The sequence below is a fragment of the Carassius carassius genome, chromosome 32, assembly GCF_963082965.1.
Source record: "Carassius carassius chromosome 32, fCarCar2.1, whole genome shotgun sequence".
Lineage (NCBI taxonomy): Eukaryota > Metazoa > Chordata > Actinopteri > Cypriniformes > Cyprinidae > Carassius > Carassius carassius.
The window spans coordinates 15197491-15219878 of NC_081786.1; the positions used below are offsets into that span (position 1 = coordinate 15197491).

General features: G+C 41.0%; 1 protein-coding gene across 2 annotated transcripts; it reads right to left on the reverse strand.

The window, feature by feature from the left end:
* Positions 1-806: 806 nt before the first annotated feature.
* tecpr2 (tectonin beta-propeller repeat containing 2) lies at positions 807-20888 on the reverse strand. 2 transcript variants are annotated; one of them, XM_059520489.1, is made up of 20 exons: positions 20710-20888; positions 19934-20173; positions 19700-19828; positions 19251-19382; positions 18939-19096; positions 13760-14066; positions 13525-13657; positions 12356-12814; positions 11543-12276; positions 10358-10541; positions 10075-10248; positions 7668-7848; positions 7062-7203; positions 6651-6891; positions 6459-6548; positions 6119-6352; positions 3179-3327; positions 1505-1646; positions 1196-1345; positions 807-1111 (listed from the first exon to the last, which is right to left on the reverse strand). In XM_059520489.1, exons 2-20 carry the CDS (start codon positions 20156-20158, stop codon positions 960-962), a joined length of 4116 nt encoding a protein of 1371 aa, XP_059376472.1. In that variant the 5' UTR covers positions 20159-20173; positions 20710-20888; the 3' UTR covers positions 807-959. The 2 variants fall into 2 exon arrangements, with proteins under 2 accessions (XP_059376472.1, XP_059376471.1); XM_059520488.1 differs by having other exon boundaries at positions 19934-20186.
* Positions 20889-22388: the final 1500 nt, after the last annotated feature.

Below are 22388 nucleotides of genomic sequence, written 5' to 3' on the forward strand. Positions count from 1 at the left end.
TATTTCCTGTTCCTATAATAATAGAATGTGTTTGGTCAAATAAGCGATATTTACATAATCTACCCCTTAAAGCAGTAGATCATAGCTATAAACGGATTAACATTAAACATTTCCCTATTTTGTGAGCAAAGTGCATTAGTATACACTACCATTCAAACATTTAAGGTTGGTATGATTAAAATGTATTTTAATCTTTTTAAATGAAAGTCTCTTATGCTCAACAAGGCAGCATTTATTTGATCAAAAACACAGTAAAACAGTAATATTCTGAAATATTATTACAATTTAAAATAATTGTTGTGATTGCAAAGCAGGCATTACTCCAGTCTTTTGGCGTCACATGATCCTTCAGCAATCATTCTAATATGCTGATTTACTGCTCAATAAACATTTATTTTTATTATCAATGCCGAAAACCGAAGTGCTGCTTAATAATTTTGAGGAAACCATGATAGATTTGGTTTCAGGACTGTTTGATGAACAGAAAGTTAAAAGGGAAATAAATATTTGGGATCTTTCGAAACATTAGAAATGTCTTTACTGTCACTTTTGATCGCTTCAATGCATCCTTGCTCAAAAGTATGAACATCTTAAAAATAATAGAATCTAAAAAAAAAAATCTTACTGACCCCAAACTTTTGAATGATAATGTATAAACGGAACCTCCTTCTTAAATAAACATGAGTTCAAAAATAACCGATCTAACCGTGTATGTGGATATTAAAACGTAATAAATAATGGGCTAGATAAAACAAAATGGGTAAACAATTTCAGTTCACAAGGTATTTAAAAAAAAAAACTAAAAATAGTGTAACATACGTACAACATGACATGAGTAAATGATGACAAAATGTTCATTTTTTCAGGTGAACTACTCCTTTAAGAAGAAATGAGTAAAGTGCCTAGAAAGAAATTTCACAAACAGTGATTCTGGGATGATTTGACATAATTAGTGGCATCTAAATCACCTCCCACTCGTCCTCCAGCTCCTCTCCACTCAGAGATCCCGCATGACCATGGTTTTGGCTCCTATAGTTTTGAAGGGTCTTGGTAAGGCGCTGGTTGAGGGCACCAGTAGGAGCAACTGCCCACAGTTCATCCATCAGGGTCACTGCAAAAGACAACTCCATGGTCAGTTTTTAACATTTACATGTGCAGATGTTCATTTACTAAGGAACCGGTTTTAAATACACACCTGCGAGCCAGCTGACCAGTCCTGGGATCTTCTTCCAGTAGTCTCCAGCTGGGTTCTTCTCTGTAATGCCGTATCGACGAGCCACTTCACCATTATAAAGGCGAACCCAAGCAGTCCTCATACTTAGAACCAGTTGACTTGCCTGTAGTCCTACAATTTTGAAAACAAAAACAAAAAAACACAAGCTTGAACCAACGACCAACGAGTTCCTGCTCTAATTAAACATCTATGAAAATGAGTTAAATAATAATAAAGTCGGAATACAAGAATAATAAAAACAGCAGATGAGATTATGTCATGAAGGTATACCAGGAATGTGCTCCCAGGCAGTTCCCACAGGCATCTCCTCAGAAAGGCCGACACGCACATGCACATTGCCTCTGTTGTCCAGTGCCCACAGCATGCGGTCATTAGGACTCGTCTGAATTTTCACCAGATGAAGGCCAGCAGGCTGCTCAAAGAGAACATGAGAATAAGAAAAGTGCATAAGGTTGGTGAAATAATCACATGGTGTATTCCAAGGGCAAAATTATCCCTCACTGGTCATGGTAGGAACGGTTCAAAGTTTTTTTTGTTTTTTTTTACTGTAAACAAGAATTTTAGTATGCAATCAGTATTCAGGCGGTCCGATGCTTTTTCTTTACAATTTGAGGACATCAAACTAGTATTTTCAAATGAATTATGATAAGAGTTTGATAACGGTTCAAAAGTTTGGAGTCGGTAAGATGTTTTAATGTTTTTCAAAAGTCCCTCTCTTGCACATCAATACAGTAAAAACAGAAATACTGTGGTATATTATTAAAATTTAGAATAACTGTTTTCTACTTGAATATATTGTCAAATATCATTCCTGTGATGGTAAAATAGCCATTACTCCAGTATTCAGTGTCACATGATCCTTCAGAAATCAATCTAATATGCTGATTTGCTGCTCAAGAAATATTTGTTTTTATTATCAATGTTGAAAGCAGTTGTGCTGCTTAATATTTTTGTGAAAAAACCTAATATGCTTACTTTTTTTTCACCGTTGATTTTTTTTTTTTAAACAAAAATGTATTTTCAGTTAGGGCTGCTCGATGAATCGAAATTAAACCCGGAAAGGCGATAAATCTCGATTAGGCAGAAACTGTGATTGTCATGCATATTTTTCAGTGAAAGACGGTTCTGTGATCAGATGTAAATCTCCATCCAAAAGCCAGAGGGTGCTCTCGCACTGAAACTCTAAATACGTCTCGCAGACGAAACCCAGGAAATCCTTATAGCGGTTGCTGAATAAACAGAAGTTTTAACCGCTTTCATTAATTTAACGTGACTAATAAACACACGACTACGACAATATATGGTTTATTGGAGTTTGTCGTCTTATTATTATTTTTGTTATAATAAAGTATATAATAATGCAATGCTAATCGACATAGCCTTTATCACTGCTTCGAATACAATGTAATATTTTGCATGCCTTATTCTGTCTAAGAAGCCAAACCATCTCACAGAAGGATTTATTACACTCGACTGACGTTATGAAGTGAGTTCAGAATAAAAACGTTATTTAATGTGGTATTTTCATGTGCTTTCAAACTGGAGCAGCATTTACTACACAGAGCCATAGTTCACTGACAGGCTAAGCAAAATCGTGTTCATAATCACAGAACAATGTCTTTGATTTCATAAGCGCTCAATTAAATCTCCTGCGATTATGAACACGATTTTGTGTAGCTTGTCTGTGAACTACGGCTCTGAAAGCATGTGTTGGAGATTTTCTACTAATCCCAAAAACCGGCTTTACTGACAAGATACGCATGACAATCACATTCAATTAATCGTGCAGCCCTATTTTGATCAATTTAATGTATTAAAGTATTAATTTCTGACCCCAAACTTTTGAAAATTAGAGTATTTAACTGGAGGTAAGCTTGTGTATGAGCTGAAACGGCATTAGAGTTAGGATTTAGCAGACAGTACAGTCATGTCATGCTTGTTTACCTGTTCAGGAGGTTCGATGCAGATCCAGGCAGGAAGCATCATGCTGGGGTTCAAAGGTTGAGTTCCGACCCGAAAATACACCATTCCATTACTATCACATGCCCAAACATTCTGACCACCACAAGACAAACTCAGAAACTTCACATGTCCTGTGAGGGAGTAACAGAGAGAGCAAAAGATGAGAGGATGTCCCATGTCACTATGATATTCCAGTGAAATATGACTGGATAAAGTTAAGGGAAAATACTTCGAAACTAGCACACCTTTTATTAATAAACCATATGATTGGTCATTCATGTGTGTCAACTACATGAGTTAAATGACACACGTAAGTTTTGAAAGGTTTATTTTGTTCTGGAAATTTCTTAAATGCCTCACTGTGCCTGGAAATATTCACAATCCATCTGAGGGTGACTGACAAAAAGGACTGTGACTTTGTGCAGGGTGTCCGAGTTAAGCTCTACTACACCATACATCACATCTAGCACCATTTCACTAATGTATACGTCAAGGACATCCAGGGCCATTTTCCCAGACTCTTTAGTGTGCAGTAGGACTGTGGGGGGAGTCTTGTCTGTAAACTATGATATGATAGGGAAACCTTGAAATGACATTTATACGTCATAAGGGCTTTGTTGAGGACTTAGATAGCAAATCTTAACATAACATGTGATACACTAGCACACATTCTCTCCTTTTATAGCTCATATCGTCTGCCTCACTTTCATAGGCATTATTCAATATATATATATATGATCTAAACACACTATTTAATATTTACACTACCGCTCAAAAGTTTGGTAAGATTATTTATTCATGGAAAGAAATTAACACTTTTATTCAGCAAGGATTTATTAAACTGATTACAAAAACATTTTCAACATTTATAATAATGAGAAGAAATGCTTCTTAAGCACTAAGTCTGAGTAATAATGCTGAAAATTCAGCTTTTGCCATCACATTACATTTTACAATATGTTAAAACAGAAAATGCTTAATTTAAATTGTAACAATATTTCACAATATTACAGATTTTACTATATTTTTGATCAAATAAATGCAGTCATTGTTGATCATAAGGAACATATTTAAAAATCTTCCCAACCCCAAACTTTTGAATGTTAGTGCATAAAAAAATTATACACAGAACATTTAAGATAAAAATTAAGATAAAAGTATTTACATTTTTGCAGGTTTTCAAACAAATAACAGCTAAAAAGAATGGTTAGAAAAATAGATTTTTTTTTACATGTCAACTAGTTCAATATTTTTTTGTATAAAATGTATCCTTTTTAAATGTATTTGTTTAAATATAACGGTCACCTAAAGCAAAACTGAAAAACAGAAAACTTAAAATGCATTTTTTCTACTATTGATGTGTTGTTGCACATTCATTCGCTGGGTTAGATAGAACAAAACACACATATCTACCAAATCAATGCAAAAAAAAAATGTTGTGAGGGCTTGATGAACACATTAATGAAAACAAGAGATACTTAAATGTCGTCACACCCGTGGCCTTTGGCCACAAGAGCTCTTTACATACTGTGCTGATTCATTACCAATAGAACAAGATAAAGCAAAGCTGACGCTTCAGTTCACTGGATGGCCTTTTTCTAAGCCATTAGTGTTTTCCTGCTGTAGCGTTTTAAGAGATTTCCTGAAACGAAACAACTCATTGAGGACACGTAAAACAAAACCAGTTACATGAGACTCATCTAGACTCTAAAGAACCAGTATTTCAAGATGCTTCATTAAACCTGATGAACTCCAATAACCCTCTCTGAGACTTGGTCCATAGGCCTGAGTCTAAAAACACTAGAAACATCATGTGCCCGTCTGTACCCGATCTAAAAATGCCCATAGATCCAGGACTTGCCCAAGACTCTATCTCATTGCCACTCAAACGAAAACAACCCGAGATGGACAGGGCTACAGCTGTTCCATCACATGGCTTTGCCTATTTGTGTCTCCATCCTGTCACATCACAAACACACGCACACACACACACTTGTGCTCAATAAACAAAATCCTTCCACTCACAGCACTGAAGTGCAAGCCATGTAATTAAAATATGTCTTATGTAATCAGATTAGATCAGCCTGCATTGTCATTTTAGCAGAAAGCTGCATTAATTGCATTTGGGAGAACTTGCTTCTTGACACCAGATTCACTGATTAAATGTGTGTTTAATGCATTCCTAAAGCCTAATCACTGCAAAATTCAATACTAAAGGACTGATCTCTTCATCTCATGACCTTTGATAGTTAGCTTACCAGCTTTATTACAAAACATGTGTTATGCAAGAACCACCTGCTTGAATTAAAAATATAAACAGCACCCCTAGCAACAGGTGGTTATGATACATAAAACCATGGCTTGCAATTTAACCTGCTGGAAGCTCAAGATTCCAAGAAATGGAAATTAAGACACGAAAGTGAAAGATATGTGTGTTTAGTAGGAGTATCGCTTCTGTGGAAGTGGGAGTGGGCTGGTTATGCGTGAATATGACAGAAGTACGTCAGCGGCAGACCATGTGGACAGCCAGGAGACATGGTAATCTGAACTAGGAGAGGGTCCTCAACAAGGTATGCCCAACATGCGTCATTCTGTCACACATGACCAGTGTATACGGCACTTGAGACCTTTAGGAGCAGCGACATTTGAGCACATTATTTAAATCATGTGTCAGACACATCATCATAAGGACGACTATTAAGTAATGCATATGTGAGAAAATGCAAACAAAAATGGATTTAGCAAAAAAACATGTAATGAGAATGTGGAGTGCTTCATTTTCATGAACACAATGCCACAAATGCATTATTATATTAATTTCATCTAAATGTTTTTTTGGCATTCTCACATTACAAGTGCTTAAATTTAGCCGGCACGTGATCCACTGATAAATCCATTGTCAATGGAAAGAAATTCTCTCACCAAGCTGGCTGAGGTCCAGCAATGTCCAGTGCATTCCTGTGGAACAACTTGCTGATAAAGTGCGGATGTGGACACGACCGAAGTGATCCAAACCCCACAGAGCGTCACGACAGGCAGAGAGCTGCACCATCTCTACGTCTGGGGGAAACTGTATGGTGAAGGGCCGCATCTGGAGGTCTTGGTCCCAAATACAGAACAGGTCTTTCCTGCTCTGACCTAACCACAGGAAACTCCCTGTAGAGACATCAGTGAGATTTTAATTGTGTATAATAATAATAATAATATTGAATTGCTTTCTGCATGACAACAGATCTCTACATTCTGCACGATCTCTACATACCCTCTTTAGCTGGAACAGCAGAGGAGAACACAAAGGCCCATTTTGTGGCAGAAGCTGTTCCTCTGGGTACAATACTTTTCCAAAATGTTCCTGCATTAAGATAAACATCACTATAAAATAATGACATTTTCAAACAGAAGAGCATATTTCAGTGATAAGCCACCATGATTCCCCATGCTCAGTGCATCATACCAATGAGGCTGCCTTTGGCAACGTGAAATTCATTGCGTCCAGAAGCAATCCACACGCCACTGGTGCTGACACTGATGAGGCTAGGCTGGCACTGGGAGTGGTGGGAAAGGAAGGCCACGCGCAGACGTTCAGCTACTCGCTCAACTGGAGCTCTGGTGGCTGAGGCGACAGTCTGTGTAGCCTGGATCAGAGTCTGGAAAAGACTGCCCTGATCAAACACCACATAGTCTGTGATGCTCACCTAAATGAAAAAGTAATAGACAAAAAAATATGGTCATTGTTTTGGAAAATCTGAACCATTTCTGCTAGGAAGCATTAGGAATAATTAGCATTTTTACACAAAATGTGTGATTCATCGACAGTAAAGGTGTTAAACACACTGTAGAAGATGTGTATGTTACATATATGTACCTGCCACCAGTGGTCATCTTCACCCTGGGGGTTTTTAGCCGTGACCCCTGTTCTGAACCATAAGTTTCCACTGGTATCCAAGGCCCAGACTGTGTTATTCTCACCCAAAGCAATACAGATGGGTTCCAGACCTTGGCTCTCACTATGGACACACATAATCACATATCTCAATGTTTACATTTATTTCTACAGCAAAAGCTAGCATAAAAATGGTCATTTCATGCACAATATACATCAACAACATGCTTTGAAATACATTAATTAACAAAGCACAATGTTGGGGTTGGCAGGCCATAAATCAAATATGCATAAATCAAATTGTCAAACTTGTGTGACATTTATATAAACATATTTAAACATAACTAATCTATTGAAAACATATGTATACTTTACATAAATACTATACATGTACTTTAAACAAACACTTTTTTTACGTTACACATTCAGTACTTCCGATTTGCAAAATAAGGTGGACAAAACTCTGACACTTCATTATGTGCCAACTTGATGTAAAATCTTAGTAAATCCAGTCCGGAACCATTGTTTTATTCATTCACTAAAGTGAATTTGCTATCAGCTATGAGAAAACCACGCTGGCAAACATACCTGACGGTGTCATACTTCCAGTGCTCCCCCTCTGCACAGTAGCTGCTGAGACCCTCTCTGTAAAACACGCCCCTCTGCTCGCTCAGTGCCCACACCACACTGCCCCGTGCTGCTATCTGCGCCATCGGACACGGACAGTCCACCTTCACTGACCGCGCACATGGCCTGTCCACACTCAGCCCTGAAGACACACATGGAGCAAAAGTATTCCAGCTGATATATGCATATTTTCATGGTTCCCAATGAAACCACAAACTGCTACTAGTGAACATTTTTTGTAGTATGATCACAGTACTAATGACTTCAAGTGGACTGGTAGGGGTCATAAAGGGATGAAAAAGCTTTAACAGAGCTCTACAGTAACGGCAATGGCCAGCAGGAGTTGACTATGCTTTTCAATATTACATAATACCAAAGCAGAGCCCAGCCCAAAGTTACATTACTTTAAAGCAAAATAATTTGTGACAGCAGGAAACACCCAGAATTGCAAAATCTTCCCGATTTTGTTCGCTATCGCTTTTCGTTTTAATCATGATATATCTGGTTTTTTTAGCAGTTTAATAGTGTTTTAGGGTATAAATAAAATTTAAATAATAGTGAGACCTTCCCAATTAATTCGGCTGCAAGGGCACTTTGAGTTTCAGCGTTCCCATTTAAGTTAGCCTCAGGTTGTTTTCGTTACCTGGGAGGTATAGTAATGAAGAAACACTTCATTACAGTTTTTCTTTTCCTCATTTATAATAACTCTCTGATTGAAAACCACAAAGTTAAACTAGAATAGCAAAAACAATACCACACGTGATATGATCTATTTTGTCAGTTAAGAGGAAAATGAAAGTGTCATCATTTGGTCACACACCCATATTAAGTATTTTCTTTCTTTTATGCAACATAAATGGATAAACTGTGGTTGCTTTTTTTCCTTTCCATTACACTGCAGTATAAATAAATTTATACCATTTCTGTTACATTGGACAATTAAAGTCACATGGAACAACATAAAGGGGAGTAAATAATTCCTGAATTTTAACTTAAAGGGTTAGTTCACCCAGATAGCAAAATTATGTAATTAATAACTTACCCTCATGTTGTTCCAAACCCGTAAAGACCTTTTATCTTTGGAACACAGTTTAAGATATTTTAGATTTAGTCCGAGAGCTCTCAGTCCCTCCATTGAAGCTGTGTGAAGCCTTCGGTTTACCCGCTCTCATAACACTAGCACAGAATCAGTTCAGAATCAATCACCAAAAGAATCAGTTTGGTTCAGGCGCTCTGTGTGTCAGTCTGCTTCATGCCGAATCACACATGCGCAGTATCATCAGCTCCTCGGTTCTTCTTATCTGGCTCGGCTTGGTGTTCATCTTCAGTTCTCTCTTCACAGCAGTTCAGTCAGTGTACTGTTTGAGTGCATGCATTACTCCGGGATATTGGTTTGTTTTAACTCAGAGGGAGTGTCAGCCACATTAAAAAAGTTAACAGTTTAAGTCATTTGTGGATTAATGCGTATTAGAGATGCGAACCGTCTAAAACGATTCAGTTCGATTTGGTGAACTGAATGATTCGTTCGCGAACCGGATATCCAGACTGCTTTGTTTTGAACTCTCTCACACAAAGGACACGGAAGAGAAGACAATGCTGAATAAAGTTGTCGTTTTTGCTATTTTTGGACCAAAATGTATTTTCGATGCTTCAAAAAATTCTAACTGACCGTCTGATGTCACATGGACTACTTTGATGATGTTTTTCTTACCTTTCTATGACATGGACAGTATACCATACACACAGTTTCAATGGAGGGACTGAGAGCTCTCGGACTAAATCTAAAATATCTTAAACTGTTTTCCAAAGATAAACAGAGGTCTTACGGGTTTGAAACAACATGAGGGTAAGTTATTAATGACATAATTTTGCTATCTGGTTGAACTAACCCTTTAAATACAGTGAGTTATTTTTAGTACATACAGCACTCTCTAGTGGTCCAACAGTGAAATACCATCTCTCTCTGTGGTCTTTGAAGTTAAACTACTTTCTTCTATCCCTGCTAAATAAGCAATGAGCCATTTGTTGGTTAATTTGAAGTTAATTTTGTTAGTTAATTGTAAACACTCAGGCTCTGTGCAGCTATCAATACACTGCTCTGTTCATTTGAGCATATTAAACGTTTCAATTAATGTTGTGAGTTTGGGACAGGACTATCCGCTTTTCCAAACAGTGTTCGGGAAACTCGTTTGAAAATAATAACTTGTGCAATTCTGTTAAGTGACATCAACTATGTGCGAGTTATATAGGTATAAAATTTTATGTATTAAAAGTCGATACAGATCTGTGCTCAATTTAAGCTTTTCAGGGTTATTAAGTAGAATAATTGTAATGTGAGATCAGTATGGTGTGTGTTGTTCTCCCACACCTGTCTGTATGTACAAGTCTCCATTAGTGCGAATAATCCAGGCTGTGTCATCACCAAGTGCTACAAACGCTGTGTCGTCCAGGGCTTTGTACCAGTGTCTTTTCCCCTTGATGGTGACTTTCCCACAAGCGTAAGCAGTCATGGTCTTCTGCTCCACCTTCCACAGCAATGAGCCTAAGAAAACACATCAGCACAGGACAACGCTTAGTTTAGAACACCAAAAACTAATATTTGTTTACACCGTTATACTTATTTTATAACAAAACAAATCTATACCCCTTACCTGTTGGGGACAGGGCCACCTGATGGACATTTTCCTCAAACTTCTGCCAGCTCAAGCTACCGTTAGGAAGAGCACTACAGAAAAGACCTCCTTTAAAGTCCAAACACCAGACATACCTGTCCGTCACTACTAGACTGAGGATGCCACAACCAGGCCCACTGTAGCCCATCCAGCTTTCAGCCAACTTCAAACAAAGAAAAGAAAAAAAAACGAGATTAAAACAGAGAACACATGACATAAATATAATTTCATATGCTGATTCTCACAAAGACTTTTAAGAAAGTTATACTGCTGTTCATATTTTTACAGTATATGACAGTTAAGACATTTATAACGTTACAAAAGATTGCTATTTCAATTCATTGCTATTGTTTTGAACTTCCATTTATCAAAAAACTGTCAGGGTAAAGAATAAAATAAATAAATATTAGCATAACTGTTTTCAACATTGATAATAACACGAAATGTTTCTTAAAAAGAAGATCTGCATCTTAGAATGATTTCTGATGGATCATGTTACTCTGAAGACTGGAGTAATGGCTGCTGAAATGTGACCCTGGAGCACAAAACCCGTCTTAGGTAGCACAGGTATATTTGTAGCAATAGCCAACAATACATTTCATTGGTCAAAATTATCGATTTTTCTTTTATGCCAAAAATCATTTGGATAATAAGTAAAGACCATGTTCCATGAAGATATTTTTTAAATTTCCTACCGCAAACTAATCAAAACGTAATTTTTGATGAGTAATATGCATTGTTAAAGACTTAATATGGACAACTGTAAAGGCGATTTTTTAATTATTTTAATTTTTTGCACCCTCAGATTTCAGATTTTCAAATAATTGTATCACGGGCAAATACTGTCCTATCCTAACAAACCATACATCAGTGGAAAGCGTATTTATTTAGCTTTCAGATGATGTATCCTTATGACTGGTGTTGTGGTCCAGGGTCACAAATTAGCTTTGCCATTATAGGAATAATAAATGTCTTTTTTTCTATATTTTAGAAAAAAAAACATTTAAATTGCAAAAATATTTCACAATATTATTGTTTTTACTGTATTTTCATCAAATACATTTCTGAAAGGTAGTGTATTTTACACAACTATATAAATTACACAAGTATCTTTCTCCTGATCTACTACAGCTCTCTTATCTATTAGTTGGTTAGCTCTCTAACCTGGTCAGCTTTGAGGAGCTGCATCTCTTCGTCCTCGTTCTGCTCAGCAGACGAGCTCTGCAAGCTCAAGGCGTTCAGTCCGTCCCCAAGACTAGCACTGGATGGCACTCCATGTGCGTAGATGTCCTCCTCGTCACTAGATGGCGTTGGCTCGGGTTCCGGGGAGTAACCCAGCGGCCTTATGGGATCATAAGATAAATCCAAATGAAAGTCTCCATGTAAACTCTGATTAAAATGTTCCTCCGAATCCTTTAGGGTGTCTTTGTTCTCCTTCACATATTCCTTCATGATGTCTTGCTCCTCAGCTGCCTGCATGTATGAGAAGGTACATTCCAGCAGCATGTCCACGTCAGGCGTAGCTGCAATTTGCTCGTTTTCTGCAAACACGTTTTCACTGTACACCTGACACACCATGTCTTGTAGTGACAGTGAAGTAGGGCAAGGCAGAAGGGTCTCTGCTGTTTGCTTAAGTGGATCCTGACGAGGCTCTTCGCTCTGTAAGGGTTCGGGTGGGCTCAGAATGGGAAAGGCATCAGAATTGTGGGATTCCCCACAGACAGAACCGTCCTGGTCCGGTGAGCCGGCACTGTGCAGGTCGAGGCTGCTGCAAAGGAGGCTGGTGTGGTCTGAAGGAGGCTCGCTCATGGGTGTGTTTAGAACGTCACTGCTTGCACCTTCCTGGCTGAAAGCGCTCTCTGACCAGCTGTTGCGCTCGTTGACACGATTCCCACTATCTGCAAGTATGTATGGAACATCAGTGAATGGAATATAATCAAATTTACACACCATATCATGTGATACTGATCCGCTTACCATGCCGTCTTCTCTTGCCTTTCTTCTTCAGCTTTATAGCCTTGACCACCAGCTCCTGCTGGAAGTCTTCTTGGGTGATGGTGCTGTATCGGCTGGAGGAGAGCTCTGAGGCCTCTGTGGTGGAAAACATGCCCTGCGTGCTCTCCCATGAAGTGATGGAGCTGCTGCGGCTGCGGGACTCCACTGTACCCAAACTGGCCATCTGCCGCTCTAAGTTCTCTTCCACCTCCAGAGCCTCTACCACATGACTGAATTCCTCAGAATTCTGCTCCTCATGAACCTCCTCGGACTCCTCAACCCCATCATGCACTTCATCTGAGTTAGGACTGGCTTGAGTCTCCTGCTCTGTAATAATGGGCATGGTCCTGATTGGCTGAGCCATTTCAACGGAACCATTAGGAGGCAGCAAAATCGTGGGTGTGGAAAGAGGAGATGTAAAACGGTAGGAGTGGTCTAATACTGAGAGAGAGAGAAAAAAAACATAAGAAAGATATGTATGTGAGATACAATGGCCCTAAAAGGAATGTGGACACTCAAGCAATAAATACTTAATAATGCATTTCTAGCTAAATGTATATTTAAAAAAAAAAAAAAAAAAAAAAACTTTTTTTTTTTTTCCTCACATTCTACTTAAGTCAATGGGGACCAGCAACTGTTTAGTGTTCACCAATCTTGAATATACCTTCTTCAGTGTTCATCAGAAGAAAGAAATTCATACAGGTTTGGAACAACTTCAGAGTGAGTAAATGATGACAGAATATTAATTTTTGGGTGAACTAGCCTTTTAAATTGATCAAAAGTGACAATAAAGACATTTATTATGTTACAGGAGGTTCCTATTTCAGATAAATGCAGTGTATTCAGATAATAATAAGAAATGTTTCTTATGCATCAGCATATTAGAATAATTTCTAAATTACAGTTTAAAATACAAATGTGAAGTAAATAAAATATGTAATATTTTAAAAATAACATTATTTTGTTTTATTTTTAATCAAATAAATGCAGTAATTCCATACCAATTGACCCTAAATGTAAAAGCAGTAAAGTAAAAACACTCCCATTTTTAAACTGCCAAGGGCAAAAGATGCTTTTCCCATCCCTTAATATCTGAGTACTGCTGATGGAGCAAAGTGCATGACTAAAACAACATCAGTACTGCAACTCACAGTTGGAAACCAATCCCTCAGGGCAATTTGAGATCCGCAAAATGTCCCGATCTCCTTTCAGAATGAAGATTTCATTCTCAGTGCATGACACAGACACAATATCTCCACTGCTTTCCAATCCTCCAATGATGACCTTAATGAGCAAATGAAATAAGTGAGAAAAACAAAACAAATTAAGTTTGCATTGGAAACATTTTTATTGTATATAATTAAGATTCAAGGCGTGCATTCTTACTTGATTGGTAGAGTCCACAACATAAACACTATATTCGTTCCAGCTGAGGACCCAGCCCTCCTTCAAGAAGCAGCTGACCATTCCCAACTGTCTTTCTGAAGGTCTGTAGCCAGCAATGGGGCCTGAACGAGGGAACAGCTCAAACTGAGGTATATCCTGATTAAAAAGTGGCTTTAGGACATGGGTCTCCCCGACACGTCCCCGCACATCCGTCCTCCACAGACGCAACCCTGGCCTGGCTGCATAAACCACCAGATCGCTCTGCTTGCACAGAGCTGGCTGGAAGCAGGCACCAAACTTGCCATTGCTGTAAAAAGAAAGCCAGATATCAAGAATTCAGCAAACACTCAGTGCAGCAATCCTGACAATAATAGACATACTTTCGGGTGAAGATGGACTGAGGGTTCCCTCTCGAGACGGGAACTCAACATTACGTCAGCTAAGACGTATATGGGAACTCCTCCCTTCTCCACTTTTGCTGAAATCTTATTGGCTAATGCCAGCTGAGGGGCAGCTGGCCAATTGATGCGAAGCATGCAAATACTGACAGGTTCGCGGGCAGTATAAATTGCATGGGCGCGAAAATTACGTCAGAATCTCTTTCTTCACGCTAGGAGTCTTATCTAAGTCATCGTGGAAGTTGCAATAGAGGACTACTCACCCTGTTTTTCCTCTCCGCATCCGATGGCTGCTAATGCTAGATTCGGACCTTCACCAGTTCTGGGTGACCTGCCTGGGATTCTCACATGGACCACACGTGCGCCCACTGTGCCGAGCTGCCAGTGCGCGCCCTCAGAGCCAGAGTGGCTCGGAAAACAGCGGGAATGAGGCCCACTGCCGCCAGCGAGCCGCTGGTGGGCCCTCCCTCGCCCGAAGACGAGTTTGACGTCGGCGTGGTGGGCGATAGCTTCCGCCCCGCGAACTTCGTCCTCTTCGGAGCTGGCGAGGAAAACGACTCCATGTCGCTTTCGACGTCGGAAAAGGTTTGGACCTCTCAGTAAAGAGGGATCGCCCCGACCAAGAGGGCCCTGCAGACCTCCAGGAGGAGCTCGTCAGGGTCTTTGGAAAGGCCGTCACGGAGCTGGGTCTCGCTTGCAACGCACCTGACGAGCCTGTGAAAGGTAATTGGACTCGTGGCTCCTCCAGTCGAGCTGCTACCAGACGGCATTGAGGCATGCAAGAGCTCGTGGTGAAGTCATGGGCTGCACCCCAATCGGCGCGCACCCACTCTGCTACGCAGGCCATGTTCACGCACGTGGATTGGGCGGAAACCCTCCCCCCGTCGAGGAGACTGTGCACCTGTGCCCGTCTCCCTCTGCATTTGGTTCTGACCACAGCCTGCCTTCCAACCCGTGCGGTTCACGGCCCTTAGACGGACAAAGCCTATCTTCTGAGGGAAGGCAGCTTCTGCTCTTCATGCCAGGGCAGTACTCAAGGTGTTTCAGGCAGACGGCGGCACAGTAGCGCTGACGTCATCAAGGATCTGCGCGCGGCAACTGATCTCGTGCTGATGGTTACTAAGCGCTCTGCTCAGCCGTTTCATGGGGCTCATGGTCGTCCTTACAGGCACCTATGGCTTACCCTAGCTGTCCTGGAAGACGCGGACCGTAGGACGCTCCTAAACGTTCTAGTTGCTCCCTCCGGCCTCTTTGGTGACGTCATGGAGCTTTTCTCAGAGACGCAGAAAGCGCGCCAAGGCGATGAGCCACGTTATACCCCGTCGCTCACTCCAGTCTTCATCTGCGAGGTTCCGCTCTTATGCACCTCGTCAGGCTCTAAGACCAGCTAAAATAGCCCACCGTGACACCCCGCTCTGAACTGGACGCTCGTTTCGGCCGAAACCAGGAGTGGTAAGAACCTGGGAGGAAACGTCAGGGTCGGTTGAGGACCCCGCGCAAACCCATGATTATAATGGCCTCTCGATGGCGCAAGAGTGTCACACCATTACGCGTCGCGACCCGCCCTCCCCCCAGTGCTTCCAGCCTCGCGGGGGCGGGGCCCTGGTCATAATAAGCCATCCGTGGCTGTAGAGGTAACGCATCCGCGGTGTCATTTCATGGACGGTAGGAAGGCTATCCCGGGCGTTTCACCGTGGATACTGGGAATATTCACGATGGATATTCTCTCTAATTCAAACGCAGACCTCCCCGCTTCAATGGCGTGGTCCCGTCACTGACTTATCCCCAGAACCGTCCTGTTCTGCGACAGGAAGTTCTCAGTCTGCTCGATAGGGAGCGATAGAGCGAAATTTCCCCTCCGATCGAGTGGAATTCGCATGTTGAATTATTTGGATGATTGGCTGATTTTAGCCCACTCAAGAGATGTGCTATCAGTCACGTGAAAACAATGCTTCGCCGTTTGGATACGCTGGGACTGCGTGTGAATAAGCAGAAGAGCGTGTTTTTACGAGTCAGACTGTAACATATCTGGGAATATGTTTGGACTCGATGGCGATGCGAGCCCATCTCTCTCTAGAGCATTTCATCGACTCTGCGCTGTTTCAGACCGGGCAGGTCGTTTACACTGAGGGAATTTCAGAGGCTTCTGGGACTGAATGGCTGCGGCTTCTTCAGTGCGCCATCTGGGTCTGCTACATTGCGGCCGCTACTGTTTTGGCTGTAACTCGAGTTCAGCCGAGGACGTGGTCTTCGGTCCACAAACACATACGGTCATTCACAGTTGCGTCAGCACTCTGAGACCGTGGAACAGCCCGGATATGTTCAGCCCAGGAGCTCTTTTCTCTACGAACGTGTCTACTTCAGGCTGGGGAGCAGTGCGTCTGGGCGTACCTGCCTCAGGCCTGTGGTTGGAGTCACAGAGAAGGTGGCACATAAACCGTTTGGAATTGGAAGCGGTGTCCTTAGCCCTGCAATCCGTTCGGTCGAAATTGGAGCGGCAACTTGTACTGATTCAAACCGACAACACGTCTGTGGTTTCGTACATCCAGAGCTCTATTCAAACAGGCAGCGAGTCTCCTGTTGTGGGCGGACCGACACTTAATCTCCATAAGAGCGTCGCACATCCCCGGTACTTTGAACCGTGGAGTGAGCATGCTTTCGAGGAATGGGATTCCTCAAGGAGATGGAGGCTTCACCCAGGATCAGATCTAATGATTTGGGAGGGAGGAAGTGGATTTGTTTGCCACGAGCGAGAACACACACTGTAAGACGTTTTTCTCGCTATCTCACTCCCCCCTGCCGGGAGATGCTCTGACATCGCGTTGGCCGGAAGCCAGGCTTACACGTTCCCTCCGGTGAAGATTCTGCCTGTGTTGGGCAAAATCAGGGAGGAGAGAGCGTCAGTTATACTCGTGGCCCCGAACTGGCCGAATCAGCCCTAGTTTGCGGACCTGAGAGAGTTAGTGATGGCTCCCCCATGGCGAATCCCCCTCAGGCAGGACCTGCTGTCTCAGGTGAACGGCACAATATGGCACCCCAGCCCCGAGCTGTGTAACCTTCATGTGTGGCCGCTGCGTGGACCATAATAAGCGGGACGCTCTGCACTCACGAGTGCTAAACACACTTACAGAGACGCGAGCACCATCAAACATTCGCTGCTACGCACAGAAGTGGGGAGTTTTCACAAATGGTGCAAGGACATTTATGTTGACCCGGGGACCTGTTCCGTGTCGGATGTTTTGCGCTTTCTACAGCACAGTATGGATAGCGGGAGTTTGAAACCATCCACGCTGAAGGTGTATGTGACCGCTAGTGCCGCTTTTCGTTCCCCGGTTGACAGGCAAGCAATCGGTAAGCACGCTCTGGTAATCAGTTTTCCCAGGGGAGCAAGGAGATTGTGTACTTTATGGCCGCCCTCTGTGCCGCCGTGGGATTTAGCTCTAGTTTTGAGGGCTCTATCTCTTACTACCCTTCGAGCCCTTAGCTTCGATTGCGGTTAAGGAGCTTCCCTGAAGTCTGCTTTGCGTTTGGTGAACGATATTGCATCGGTTTCGGACCTGGCGACTGTAACGTCACTCTCCGGCCGAGACCGGGTTTCGTTCCGAAGTCACTCAATACACCGTTTTGTTTCCCTGCCCGCCTTATCTGTTGAGCCGTCAGCCTCGCGTGACGCTGATACTCAGAGCGCCGAGACCCTGTTAGGGTTTTACGGATGTATATGAATCGCTCGGCCACCTTTCGTCAGTCAGACCAGCTGTTTGTGTGCTTGGTGGATGTAATAAGGGACGTGCTGTTTCTAAACAGAGACTTTCTCACTGGATCGTGGACGCTATCGAATGCCAGGGGAAGGATTATCCCCTCAACATCAGAGCTCATTCTGCGAGGACAATATAAATGCTTCCTGATGGGCCTGGTCTAGAGGTATGTCGGTCCAGTATTTATGTTTTGCTGCTGGCTGGTCTTCCCAGAACACAATCGCCATTTTTTACAAGCTGGATGTACCCTCTGTAGCGTCACATGTACTTTCGGTGAGTTAAGTTTTATTCATTCTGTTATAACCAGCTATACAGTAGTTACCATGGCTGCTAACTCTGTGTTATGGTTTAAATGGTTTATGCAGTTGTCACCGCTAAGCTGTCGACTCTGTGTTTACTCTCAAGCTTGAGTGCTTTTGTGTTGTGTCTGCCCTGTTTAGTGCGGGCTTCACATTTATTGCATGAAGATATGCAAATTTCGTTAGGGTCGGAGCTGATGTCTCATTGGTCTAGTTCCGCCTATCAGATGCAAGCACTCTTAGCGACACGGCCATTGGCTAGAACTGTCCTGCTTATGTGTGGGGGTGATTAACTCTGTTCAGGGCTTATCTTCACTGCTCTCACGGCGGGATTTTATACAGTTCCCATATACGTCTTAGCTGACGTTATGTTGAGTTCCCGCCTCGAGAGGGAATGTCTCCGGTTACTATCGTAACCTCTGTTCCCTGAGAGGCGGGAACGAGACATTACGTTAGCCGCCATGGTCGCTGTTTGATCAGCTGTGCTAGCGTTCAGTCATGATTCTGACGTAATTTTCACGCCCATGCAATTTATACCGCCCGCGAACCTGTCAGTATTTGCATGCTCCGCGTCAATTGGCCAGCTGCCCCCAGCTGGCGTTAGCCAATAAGATTTCAGCAAAAGTGGAGAAGGGAGGAGTTCCCATATACGTCTTAGCTGACGTAATGCCTCGTTCCCGCCTCTCAGGGAACCGAGGTTACGATAGTAACCGGAGACTTTTTGTACCTTTTACGTGGTTTAGTGCCCAGCTGATGATGCGACTGCTCTTGGGTGTAGAAGAGCGTCGAGCGCTGATGGGAAGAAACCAGAAGTACTTTCTGACTATATTCCAACTGAACTATTGCTGAAGGCTCTTCAAAGAGGATCACTGGATTACACACTCCCTAAAAGACCAATGTGCGCACAAACAGAAACACACACACATATTCAGTCATTAGACAGTAAAACAAAATCAGATTTCAGACAGACAGAACTATACTGTCAATCTAACTGCAAATATCTGAAATACACTCAACTGACTGCTTATAAAAGTCTTACTTGATCCAAGTCCACAGCAGAATAGACCACCCTCCCTTTATCATCACCAGAGAAGAGCTTCATGCCATTAGCACTCCATGCTAATGCAGTAATTGTGCTTTTGTGTAAGCCAACAACATCAAACCTTCTCAGCTGTAATAGGACAACAAAAATGAGACACATGGTCCATTGACTAATAAGATTTATTAATCAATAATCAGATTAATCAGATTATCAATTTTCTTGTAGGGACACAAGAAACTGGCTACTTTGGACATACACAAACCTTAAATAATGTTAAAAGCTAAATAAAATAAATGCTTGATCGTTTATCTTCTAATTACACAGATGGAAAGTAAAAATATTGTATTATATAGTCAATATAGTGTATATTGAGTTTAATTATAACTAATCACTTATTTAATGAAACTCTTGCAACTTGAAAGCTGTAATCAGAGACGAATTTGTACCTGTTTATTTCTACCAGGCAATGGTGACACAAGCTGAAAGAAAGCAACCCGGCCCGATGCCGTCCCGACAGCCACAAGATCATCGAAACAGCTCAACAATTTCACTGCAGTTATGGCCTCACATTTGCCCTATTAAAACAGATTATAAAAGATATATTGTATAAAACACTACCTAACCAGATGAGATCAACAGTGAGTGCTGCGGAAGAGTGAGGAATCACTAAGCAGACTTACCTCTAAATTGTATTTGTTCATTTGGCTTACTCTCCTGCAGTACAGGTACAGCATGCCGATGCTGCTGCCAATGGCTATATAATCACTGTTGCTATCCAGTGCAGTCAAGTAGACCAGGACCGAACGGAAACCTTTCTGGACTTTAGCAGGGATGGCATTGAGAAGGTAGTAGAGAGGGCAGAACTCCCTCAAGGGCAGTTGTGCAGGATGGGTGGCCATGGTCATGGATCTGTGCTTCCACTGATGATGAAATCTAAAAAAGCCAATTTCAAAAGTCTATTTCCAAGTACAAGATTATAAAAGTTATAGTTTCTGATCATAATATAAAAGTTATTATGAAGCTTTATTCTTTTATTGCTTAACGTAATCACGTGGTGTACAGTCAAAAATACAGCTAGTCATTGATCTTTCTAACACAACGCGTTGACACTTTAAATATCAATAGCATCCAAACATCTGAATAGTTAAGTAAACTAAATAGTGAACACACCAAAAAGATAATATTAACAAGCTTAACCACGCCTCAAATTCACAACATAAGAGAGCATCTTCTCCCATTTTACAACATTACAAAGGTCTCATCGTGTTAAAGAAGCTAATGCAGGACAGTACGCGTCCAACTGATTTATCTGTGGCCTAAGCACTTTGAATAAATATCAAAATCCAATAACAAAAGAACAGTCGTTTACAATTTGCTGTAAGAGACGTGCATGTTTCCTAGTTAGCGAACTCTACGCGATAAACCACCTGAGCTTTTCAGTTTCCACAAAACTTACCACCGTGAAAGGTTCACATTGATTATGAACAGTAAAATTTTTTATAGTTTAGATGAGGGCGAACTGTTGACATTTCTGCTGCTTTGACAGATAACGTTCTCTCTTGTTGACAAGCTCGTGTTTTTCTTCGTTCTGTTCTGGGTTGAAACAGAAAATGAGCTCCAGCGACACCTACAGCAGCGGAAGTGGAACTCACGTCGCTTCACTTCCTTTTCAGAATCAGAATCAGAAGAGCTTTATCAAGTATGTTACACACACAAGGGTCTTGTATGATGCTTGGATTTATTGTGTTTGTGTTTAACAATGATAACGCCTGCTTGAAGATGTTTGATAAACAAACAAACTCTGTGGACTGTATTTACATGAATCCGTTTGGAACTTGGTGTTTTAAACCAACATAGGTCTACAATTCTCATTTCTGCAAAACGAGAAGGAAATCATGCACAGCTAATGAAATTATAGCCTATCATTATTGTATGGAATGACAACACTTGTTGAATCACCATTATTACAAAGGGCAAAGGTCAGTCTGTATTTCATTAACTCAGATAGGCTATGCACTCAAATTTAATAGACCATACTCTCCTCTGCTTCAGTTAATTATCTCTTTCTTCTTGAGCATTCATACAAAACATTATCTATTACAACTGTTTGGGCCAAGGATCTTAATGAAGATGAGCATGTTTTATTTTCTGATCAGGTATGGGGTATGTTTAAATTGTCTTCTAAAAAACCCTAATCCCCAAATGATTTATTGGAAATTGCTGCATAGGGTTTACTTGACTCCAATGAAACATTTTAATATGAACCTGTCGTCTTCTCCTAAGTGTAATCTTTGTTTGCAAGAATCTTTAGGCACGTTTTTGCATTTTTTTTTGGGAGTGCCCCTCTCTCACACCTTTTTGGACTCATATCATATTTGTTGAGTACTGAGATATGTTTGACTCCACGACATTTTTTCATGAATGACTATTGGGACCTCACCTTGTCCAATAAAGATGTTTAATGTTAGCTGCTCTCACGGCAGCAAAATAATTGCTAGTCAAGCGTTGGAATCCTCCTCACACAATGGACAGACAAACCTGGACTGTGTATTTGTTGGACATTATTTCAACTCTCAACTTCTCATATACTGTAAATGGATCTAATTTGAAAACTGTAAATTTATGGCATTCAGCTTTTAATGTTATGACAGCTTTTCTAAATTTGTAAAATCTTTGTAAAAAATTATTTTATTGTTATTATTATTTAAAGTTTTCCAGGGTGGGGTTGGGTTCTACATTTGCAGATTTGCTATAAGTTTTATATTACTATTACCAGAAGAAAATTCAATAAACAGATGTTAAAAAAAAAAAAATATATATATATATATATATATAATAATAATAATAATAATAATACTAATTAATAGGCCATAGAAAAAGACAACTATGGATCTGAAATGGAACAAACAGTAACATTCACAGACCATGTATATATATATATATATATATATATATATATATATATATATATATATATATATATATATATATATATATATATATATATATATATATATATATATATATATGTTGTATATATATAAAGTCTGTTGAATGGACTGTAGACTGGCATTATTATAATGCATAGAGCACCGCATCTTTTAACTGAGCCTGCTGGTCAAATACATAACAGGA